Source organism: Tachypleus tridentatus, chromosome 13, assembly GCF_004210375.1.
Source record: "Tachypleus tridentatus isolate NWPU-2018 chromosome 13, ASM421037v1, whole genome shotgun sequence".
Lineage (NCBI taxonomy): Eukaryota > Metazoa > Arthropoda > Merostomata > Xiphosura > Limulidae > Tachypleus > Tachypleus tridentatus.
Window position 1 is genome coordinate 174,454,090 of NC_134837.1, and position 11,304 is coordinate 174,465,393.

Below are 11,304 nucleotides of genomic sequence, written 5' to 3' on the forward strand. Positions count from 1 at the left end.
TTATTTATATAAATCATTGTCTTAAAAATCGTCAATAATAATAACAACAGACTAAATAATTTCAAAAACCCGAAATGAAAAAACTGTGCAGGCCTGCGATAACTTTATTGTCTGAAAATTTATACACGTCCTACAGTAATTCCTGTACGTTGAATCCGAAAATGATATCCATTTCTCTCCATCACGCACAGAGTTTTCGCGAAACATCACATGTATTTTTACTTAAATTAATTATTTAAATGAAATAGGGTCACATTTTGTTATGCTCAATATGTTGATAACCACTGAGTATAGATTTATTTAAACCAATCGCGAAGTGATATCGTTTTAGAACTTAAAAAACAACAACATGGTAATAAATAATGTTGATTGTGGTAAACGAAACAACAATTTAATACAGGTAAAAGTTTGTTGTTGTTTTTTCTCCCGATTTGTTAAAAATTCTTACGCGATAAACGAACAAAATAATATTATTTTCTAAATCCGCGTAGCGGAACTATGAAAAACCAGTCATTAACACTAAAACAACTTTTATTAAGTTTACATTCGCAGACCCGCACTGCAGAACTGTTAAGGAAACCGTTTGCTAAAACAAAATATCAATAGGTTTAACTGAATCTTTTAACTATTAGCGTTTCTTCAGACTTTCACAGGTTGTTGAACAAAGGATAACTACATTGTTCGAACTCTACAGACGCCGCCATATTTCTATTTTCACCAGAATATCTAAAACGTATATGTTTCAATTTATTCGTCATCTAGAAGACTGGTTCTCAAACTGGGCTCCGCCGATATAAAGAGGTCCAGTGGTCACTTCAGGACCCAGCATGGCCAGGTGGTTAAGGCGCTCGACTCGTAATCTGAGGGTTGCGGGTTCGAATCCCGTCATACCAAACATGCTCGCCCTTTAAGCTGTGGGGGCATTATAATGTGACGGTCAATCCCACTATTCGTTGGTAAAAGAGTAGCCCAAGTTGGCGGTGGATGGTGATGCCTAGCTGCCTTCCCTCTAGTCTTACACTACTAAATCAGGGACGGCTGGCGCCGATAGCCCTGGTGTAGCTTTGCGTGAAATCCAAAAACAAACAGTACATAAATATTATCTTTCAGAGTTAACTCACGCAACCAGAAATTTATTTATTACACTAAATATAAGTACACATTGCTGTCTGTAAGAGACATTTTTTTCTCTTTCATAGACCAAAGTAAAGTGAAAGAAAGGTGCCACAGTGTGGCTATTATTCAAAATTTATTTTCAAACTTTAGATGTGGACCTCAATGTAGGCGTCTTAGATTTAGCGAAAGGATCTCGAACTTAAACATTTGGGAATCCTAATTCACAAACCGTGACACCACAGAGAGTCGTGAATCATATGGTACTCAAATGCTGTGTATTAATTAACACTTACTATACCAGGAAATGCTCATTTGACCACTCAGCACTTCATAAGAAAAGAAAACCAAAAAGATGGCACGAAGCTCGTAATGTCGTCATTAAACCGGATCATTATCCTTTCTGTTGTGATAACAAACAAACAGTACAGCTGGTTTAGTCCACATGTTATGAACCTGGATTTTAATAGCCTGTACTTGTTGACCTTAGTACGTGTCAAAAGTGAAAAGACAAATCATGGTAAAACCTTGAGTATACTCGGCTCAAGCGAAGCCTGCTGACTCAAACGAAGGAGCAAAGAGATGCCACTCGGTCTGAAAAGGTCTGATATAAATAAAAGGCAAGCACATGTGGTGCATGCCTTTAAGGTTAACAGTGTAACACATTTCTAAATATGCTCTTCTAGCTGTGTAAGCAATCTAAGCAAAGGATTCAAAACTATGTGGCTGTGGTGATGTTGGCAGCGGCTCCCAACAGTGAATGTCATTTTTAAAGTTCACCGGTAGACTGCGAGATACCGCAATAAAACTGAGCGTATTAAAACTAGGGTATACGCGAAGCGAAACTGTTAGTATATGAAAAACTAAAACATCAAAGTTTTAAAATCTTCTCGTATAACCTGTGGAGTAGAATGTACATTTAAATATTTCATTGAAACCATGAATACTTAACGTATAAAACGTTTATACACTTGGCAAATTACGATAACATACCTTCAACAATACCAATGTACAAAATACTCTTAAAGTATTATATAAAGTGGAATATTCCATCACTTCAGAAATTTATAATTAGCAATTAGTTTCTTCAAGGCTTCACAAATGTGTATCTATATATATATATATATATATATGTGTGTGTGTGTGTGTGTGTATTCACATATACTGTATATATGAATAGCTTTGTAGGATAATATTAGATTTAAAACGTTTGTGTGCCCATTAAAATAACTAAATAATCATTTATACGGAAAGAAAAACGTATAGTTAATATGGTGGCATCATTTCTATAACAACTGTAAGCACGCATACGTTTAAAGATTTTCTAAATTAAATTCGTAATATTAATATTACGATAATAATAGTTAATATCGTGGCATCATTTCTATAACAACTGTAAGCACGCATACGTTTAAAGATTTTCTAAAATAAATTCGTAATATTAATATCATACCCCACATTAAGTCAATTTGTGGCCTTCACGTTAGTACTCACATTATTGAAAAACAAATAGATTTAACTGTTTTACTTTATGCTCAAGACATTTTATAGATGTCTTTTGTGTTTCTTTTATATCCTTGATTTGGTAATTTACGATACTCAACAAGTTAATAATAACCTCAACTGTTAGCAGTTTACCTCGGTCCTCATCGGTGGACTCAACAGACAGCCCGATGTGGCTTTGAACTTAGAAAACAGACAAACACACATTCAGTCCTGGCCCGGCATGGCCAAGTGGTTAAGAAATACAACTGGTGAAACAATGTAATATTGAAGACTATTTTTAAACCTATGGTTTGTTTGTTTCTGTTTATAGCTGTTGATATTGTCTTTGCGCAAATAACACTAATAACAAAAAATACCTTGAGGATGCTTCATGAAATAGAGAACTATATAATAAATATAAGAAGGCCCGGCATAGCCAGGTTGGTTAAAGCGTTCGACTCGTAATCTGAGGGTGGCGGACTCGAATCTCCATCGCACCAAACATGCTCGCCCTTTCAGTCAATCCCACTATTCATTAGTAAAAGAGTAACTCAAAAGTTGACGGTGGGTGGTGATGACTAGCTGTCTTCCCTCTAATCTTACAATACTAAATTATGGACGGTTAGCACAGATAACCTTCGTGTAGCTTTGCGCGAAATTCAAAACACAAACAAACACTCAGTCCTCATACCAAGACTTGTACTTTAGGTACAGTGTTATTAAAAAAAAAAAATTATCGCCCAAAGTACTACTAAACCTTTAGCCTAACGTTTCCTTGCAATAGCTTTATTCGTCGATAATGTGATTACCATAAATATTTGATACTTGAAAGACGAGTTTACACTACTCTCCAGAAGAAACAGATTTACATCACATTTCACTTTGACTAAGGAAACAAGCATATAAGACAATTTTTGTACATTTTCAATGGATTGTATTATATAATGATATGTTCCGTTTTTGTCATCAAAATTATTTGATTTACACTTATGTTCTAGGCTCTTGAAAGACTCTAACAATAGTATTGTTTTATTGTTACTGAAGACGTTAGAGTTAGATACTTACCAGTGTTTCTGATTACATAAAGGACTAAATCTGTGTACTCTAAAATTTTTGCACTTTTGTGAACAATATTCAATAATTTTTGTTTCACTCTATATTTAAAAATATTTTTTTATAATTTTTACATTTTGAGTAAAGTTGCCTTAACTGAATTTACGTTGCACATTCATGACGTCATCCGATACCATTATCACATAATACACACAATATATTTTACAGTTTGTATTTATTTTATATTTTGATGATAATATTAGTAAAAAGGTCACAGACAAATATAAAAGAATTTAAAAAAACTCGAACGCTTTCGAATACCTGACTAATCATTTTTTATATTGAATATTTTAAATAAACTTCACTGTATTGTTAAACTGACGATATGATATAAAGTTTCTTAATGTTTTGTTACGATATAGATTTACGGTTTATTATCTAACATATTTTTTATGTTGAAGACATGTGGTAAAGTTTACCTAATACATTGTTATGTTGAAGGCGTGTGGTAAAAATTACTTATTATATTGTTATGTTATAAAGTTTATATCCTATATTATTATGTTGAAAATGTGTGATAAAAATTACCTATTACATTTTGTTGTTGTTGAAAATTTGTGAAAAGATTACCTCATATGTCATTATGTTAAAGATTTGTGGTAAAATTTATGTCGCGTATTATTATGTTGAAAATGTGCGGGAAAGTTTGCTTCATATATTGCATTGTAAATTTGAAATAACATTTATTTTTTTTTTTTTATATCGAGTTATAAATCTCTAAGAAGGTTTACCTAATATAAAGTTTCAGACTTTTAATTAATCTACTGTGAAGAAATGAGTTGGAAGAATAGTTGTATTTTACTTCATTATTTTTTTAACTTTCAAGGAAAATTGTTGAGATACTTAGTTGTAACCATGTATTACAAGAATAAAGCGTGAAAACAGATAAGCATACGTTTTGTATGATTTAAATCTGTTTAAGTAACAACGCATGGAGTAATCACGAAGAGTTATAAAGTCATGCGGTATTTTAAAACAGCGGAAAAGAACACTGTTGGGAAGAGAAAAGCAAAAACAGAAAAGTAAACAGGACGTTAAAGAAATCACATAGTGCAGCTAGGAAGGGGTTTTACAGAGTTTCGTTGGATGTCAGAATTACCTCTATAAACGTTAGGAAAAAATGAGATCAATAAACAACGTGACAGGTAATTTTAAAAGCACTATTTTGAGAACGTTTGCCTTGATCTTTACATCCGATGTTTTAGTCAATGTTTATATTCAGCTCTTTATCTACAACAAGCAAAACTCTAACAAACAACTGCTACAAGTCTGATAAAAAAAAAAAGATATTTTCAGTGCTTAAAAACAAATTTTCCTTGCACTTCTGAAAAATTAATTACTAAATGATGAAGATATATCAATAGAATATGTGACACTTAAATCTTGAAAATCCTCTAATAATTTGAGCGTTTGGCATTCGGTTATTGAACACTACCATTGTAAATACATTTATATAGTCGCTTTGGAAATATACAGTGTCGGCCAGACAATACCTTCGTTAGCAGCATATTTAATTCAACTGAGGGGTAATCGTGTTTTATAACAGCTCCAGAATTGCTCTTGGAACTGTACTTCCCCTATCGTTACTGAGCGTAAACTGATAGTCATGGCTATACACTGTTGCTTATCGACGCAATTTCGTTTATAGCTAGTTGTTAGAAATGACAGTTAGGTCAGTTTCAGAACACATTTTGAAAGGTTTTAACTGACCACGTGAATGTCAGCTTTCGTGGTCATGTTTAAACGGAACAAATGCACGAAGGTCCATTAGAGCTGCGCTGGGGACTTGACAAGTATGTGGTAGAGCGACTAAGTTATGATTACAGCTATGTTGATGCCACAATGTGGTTAGAATCTTATGAGTCTTCATCACGTTCGAGCTTCGTTTGTTTTCTTGTTAACATTATCAGAATATACGTAAAGCTCCATCAGAGAGATTCTTTTGGGTGGAGTGATTCCTTTTCGTAACTAAAGTCTTTATTTAATAGATGATGGAGTTTTGATATTGGCTTGAAATACGTTTTCAGAACTTATTTCTGTTCTTAACTTTCTGCTTCCATCAAAAACATCGGAATTTCCCTTTCTTGAAATATTGCCTCTTTCTTTGTTTAATTAACTTGTTATATGAACTATGACGTTATACTGTGAAGTATCTCTCCAACCATAATTCTACTAATGGCGGCATTGCACTGTCGAATAGTTGGGAAGTCACTGGAAATCAAGAAAGAAAGCGCTACACATCTGGCGTATCGATCGTAGCGCAATATCTTATATTTGCGGACACACGACATTATATGCTGATATGCAAGTAGGTTTTATAAAGTGTGATTAGCCATCTGTTTGGCCGACATGGCCAGGTGGCTAAGACACTCAACTCGTAATCGGAGGGTCGCGGGTTCGAATCCCCATCGTACCAAACATGCTTGCCCTTTCAGCCGTGGGGGCGTTATAATGTAAGGGTCAATTCTACTATTCATAAGTAAAAGAGTAGTACAAGAGTTAGCGGTGGGTGGTGATGACTAGCTGCCTTCTCTCTAGTTTTATACTGCTAACTTAGGGACGGCTAGCACAGTTACCCCTCGAGTAGCTTTGCACGAAATTCAAACCAAACCAAACTAGCCATCTGTTATCTTACAAAAATGTTTCTTTGGGGCAGAGATTTTAACTACCACAAGAGTGAGTCTTTCTTGTTGCTACAAGTATGGTACCTTCCTTAAACCTATGAACAGCCAACAGTGACACTTTCCCTATATTAATCAATGTCATGATTTAGCAGTTACCCAAGTTAAAGAACAATTTATGTGATTGCATAAAAATAGTCAATACGTCACTGCCTTAAGACCTTACGTCTACCTCACTTCTTTCTTATTCATACGTGCGGGTCGATTTCACCTTCTCAAGTCAGACAATAAAAGTTTTAATACCCATACCAGCTGTCTTGAGACACAAATTGTTATCCATATGCGCATCCTTTGGTTAACTGTCACACTTTCTTTATTTATTCATACCCCGCTGGTACAGCAGTAAATCTATGGATTTACAATAATAAAATACGAGTTCGATTCCCCTCAGTGAACTGAGCAGATAGCCTGATGTGGCTTTGCTACAAGAAAACTCCTACATCTTTATTTCTTTTGAAGAGAGGATATGTCAGAACAAACTATATTTTAGTACTATATCTTTAATAGAACAGCAGTAAATACTGCTGTCATTTGTTTACCAATTTTTTTGCGTATAGCATAGCAAATTACCTTTGACCTACGTCAGAAAAGCCAGAAGCACCTGAAACTATATCAACTTTTTCCCTAGGGGTCATTGTGTAGTTTTTAATTAGGTAACAAGGAAAGTTCAAAGAGACTCTTTGAATAAACGTACATAATAATATCGAATATGTTGTTTTGTATTTTGTAAAAAGTCATTTGGGCGACGCATCAGTCGTAAAACGGAGTTGTTTTTGTTGTTTCCATGACAATTATGGTGTTGGTATACAAGTAAACTTTTGGAAGTTATTTCTAAGATGTTTCATCAATGTGTGGAACAACAAGTTTAGTCTTTACCCAAATCACAGTTTAACAGTTCAGAGTTTCTCCGCCATCAACTAAATGTAAAGCAAAGCAAACGTAAGAAAATATCACCCGATAAACCATATATATATACCCATATGTAAGAAAAACAAACCCATTGACACTTGTATTCCCTGAAAATTTGGTTTGAATAACGTGCAAATCTACACGAGGACTGTCTGCGCTAGCCGTCCCTAATTCAGCAGTGTAAGACTAGATTCGAGCGCCTTAACCACCTGGCCATGCCGGGCCTTCCCTGAAAATAATTTTCATTCTACGATATCTTAAACCTTTAATAAATCATCTGTTGAAATTTTTTTGAAGTTTTACAATAACCCAAAGGTTGGGTACACGATTTCATTAATCGATACCCCCAGAAAACGTATAAAAAAACATTGTCAGAAAGAAACTATTAGCACCATTGAAGTTGCGAATGTAACATATTAATATTATCCTTACATAAATAAATCACATATACATGCACACAGGTAACCTTACTTCTCTTTCGTATTTATATATATGTTATATAACTTATTACATTTTTGCTTGACTGTTTAAAGTAAGAATTTTCTATACATACATATGCATAGAAACTCTTAGATGGGCTTGTGAATAGGGCAATCGACACTACTTGCGGGTCGAGGGTTTTCATCTCCGTCACCTAACATGCTCGCCCTTTCAGCCGTGAGGGTTTTACAGTGTGACGATCAATCCCACTATTTCAAACAATGTATATATTTGAATACACAAATATCTTATATGATGACAAGAGTTTCAGATAAAAAGTATATATGTTTCACAATACACATCCCCGAAATAATCCGATCTGACAGGATTTCACGATCGTGCAATGTATCCAAAGTGGGATTTTATACGCGGGAAAGCCCAAACAAATAAACTACCGTGGGAAGTAAAACGAGATCGGGGAAGAGGGATGAACTGCCTTTTAATTTGTATAATTTGGTAAAAATTGTATTTTGTGATTAAATGTACGTCACATATGGTCGGGATAAATTAGATTAAGAAGTGTATCTAGATTCATGTGTGTATATGATCTGCTATAAAGTTACACTGGATCTTCTTTTAGTGTTAACAGTCACCCATGAATAAGTACACATTAGATTGGTCAAAATCTAACTAAAAATCGAATTATTTTATCCGGTTTTGGAAAGACTAAAAGAAAATCCCAGCCTTTATAAAATTATGTTTACTCTGCAGTTTGACCTGAAGAATATTTGAAACTCTAACGAGTGGTAGCAACTCTGACTCCATACACTTACATACCACGATTGTTACAAAACAAAATACGTACGAGTTATACGTTACTTCTGCTCTACACAATTCCTTTCGCCAATGAGAACTACTACATTTTAGTTTTATGAGAATTTCACATCACAGCTTCGGGTAAGTGGTAGTAGTATTTTCGCAGGATCTCGTTCTGAACACCTACTAGGACTTCAAGTAAAGTGTAAACTGATTAAACTTTGATTAACCAATGAAATCGCGTAACGTTTTGATGCCGTCATATACATACGTACGTTTGAACAGGTACTTTTTAAACACCTGTTACCATGCTCCAGATATAGTTCACGAAGCAAGATCCTAGTTTTCATTGTGCTGTGGTTTAAAAACACACACAGAGAGAACCTAGAACCAGATAGAAAAACAGATCACTTTTTCCTACTGGGAGACCAGAAGCTATGTGACAATTATGAAATGAAACAAAAAAAAAAACAAACGAAAACGTGAGAAGATCTGCCATCTGGTGGTGCTTTTATTTTTTTTAATCAGCTGAATAAAAAGGAAGACGTATCATGTGAAAAAAAAAAGGTGACGGAGATTCACGTATTATCGATTTACGGGCAAACAGAAACATTTGGATGTAATTTGTCTTCCATAATTTCATTAATTATGTACTCGTACAAGTCATAGGACAAAGTAAAAACGCGTCCATTTCTCAGTTCTGATATTTGCGGTGTTAAATCAGGAAGTAGGATAAACTACATTATGTACCGAGGAGAAAACTAGTTCTGGGATAACGATTTCCACGAACTTGATAGTTTTAGGATAACAAAATAACCACATATCATGAATCGCATTACATTTCGGATACATCGTCACAGAGAATAGAATTCATAACCCAAAGACCCTGGTATCCTTTGCCTATATCACGTACGCTAAGTAAATAAAAACAAAACCAAAATAAACGTGAATCAGCCATTTTTATTTCCTTCCCTTCCTTTATTTATATATATAAATATATACTTTATTTATTTTTCAACTCGCTTGTTCTGTTTTCCCAATTTACATGCATGAGCTAATGGTCCCGGTCAGTGCACGTCGCACGTGAGAACGTCGATTCTTTTTTTATTATTATTATTTCTGAACTTACATAGCATGCAACAACGCCACCTAGAGTTTATCAAAACTTTTCAGCTTTCAAGGTAATATCAACTCTAGGTGGCCTTAAATATTTCGAAACAAACGCTTGCGGAAAGAAAACACTTATATATAGAGGCAGAGCTAACTTTTAGTTCTACAGAAAATCAGAGAGCTACTACATTATGAACGTATTGCTTATATTACCACAAACGTTAATTAAACAACGGCTATTTACGTGTAGCACATGACTTGTTACAGAAAGAACCAACGCTCAACATACCCTAGAGACAATCTGTAAGCTATAATTATATCTCATCTACTACTTAGAAGCTCCGGCATTACGTATGCGTTAGTTTTTGTTTGTGTTATATTATTACTATTATTTTCTTTCTCTCTATTGCTAATAATACAAATTCCAAAATATCTCACAAATTATTTAGATAAGTTTCACTCACCGTACAAATGCCAAACGGTCTTAAACACCTTAGTTTTTGCTACGTATCATTGCCCCACTTTATCGCGGCAAATTCCCCAAGCAGACAACAAATACCAGCTCTCCCCTACGTGACACAAGTCACTGAATACTTACAGCCACTGGATAGCGGCCACGTGCGCCACGAAGACTGCCGTGACAACGAGTAGGCACAGGGAAACGCTCGTGTAGAATCGCATATTACTAATCCATCCAGGTGAGCCCACTTCTAGGCGCAGACACAGAGTTTACGGTGGTAACTGTGGCTTGGAAGACGGTTCCTAGTCGACTTTAAGCAACGGCTGGTGTTCGGGGGATAAAAACAGAATGGTTCCCACGTCCGCTTAATCTATATATGAGCGCCGTCAGTCTAAATTATATTGGTTTAACATTCGTTCACAATTAACCGAGACCTGTACATTTCTCAGCGGTAAGCTTATTCTTAAAGCATCATTAAGTGATGCAACAATAGATGTCATTCAGTCTTAAGAAAATGGTGAAAGCTCACTAGATTCTACAGTGTCCGCTAACAACAATGGCTAAGAATGCGTCCGTTCGCAAGAACTTGAAACATAATTATTAACACCCAAGGCCAAGACTTGTTCAAGAATGAAGAAAGAATTCTGATGGTAAAATATTCTGATTCATGTTAGTTAGTTTTCACTGTTAACAGGTTGTCAACTTCGACCTCTGACTTTTGTTGAACAGATGTTGAATAAAGACAGGTCATCCTGTTCATTGACAAAAATCTCCAACGTTAGCTTCCCATTGTAAGGCCACGTAAATAAATACGATAATCTATGAAATATCTGGTTAACAAATACAGGCAGTCACTTTTCAATGTCTTTGTATGGCATATCACTTATTGGTATTGTACCATGTTCGGAAAGAACGAGATTCGGTAAGGAAAACGGATAGAAGACGTTACGAAAACGGTATTTCCTACGGAATGATTTCGTGCACGAATCGTAGGCGGGTTTTTCGTAGAACACGTCAATCTTATAGAGATTTAAAAGAAGAAAGAGAAAAAAGGGCCTACACATAGACGTACTACGTGTCACAGCACACAGTCTAATGTAGCAGGTTTTCCTAGGTGGCTGTAAAATGTGCGCTCCTTACCTCACCGTAATACAAAATCTCTCCACTCAATCTGTACAGATACACTCTCCGTGCACG

The 11,304-nt window shown here is 35.1% G+C and overlaps 1 protein-coding gene across 2 annotated transcripts in view; it reads right to left on the reverse strand.

Moving 5' to 3' along the window:
* The window catches only part of LOC143238762 (protein Wnt-11-like), a 45,400-nt gene extending 34,370 nt beyond the window's left edge, over nt 1–11,030 (reverse strand). The window contains exon 1 of one of the 2 annotated variants that reach the window (XM_076479277.1): nt 10,246–11,030. In XM_076479277.1, coding sequence (XP_076335392.1) covers nt 10,246–10,328 — 83 coding nt within the window. In that variant the 5' untranslated portion in view covers nt 10,329–11,030. The other variant, XM_076479278.1, reaches the window with a different exon arrangement.
* Nucleotides 11,031–11,304: the final 274 nt, after the last annotated feature.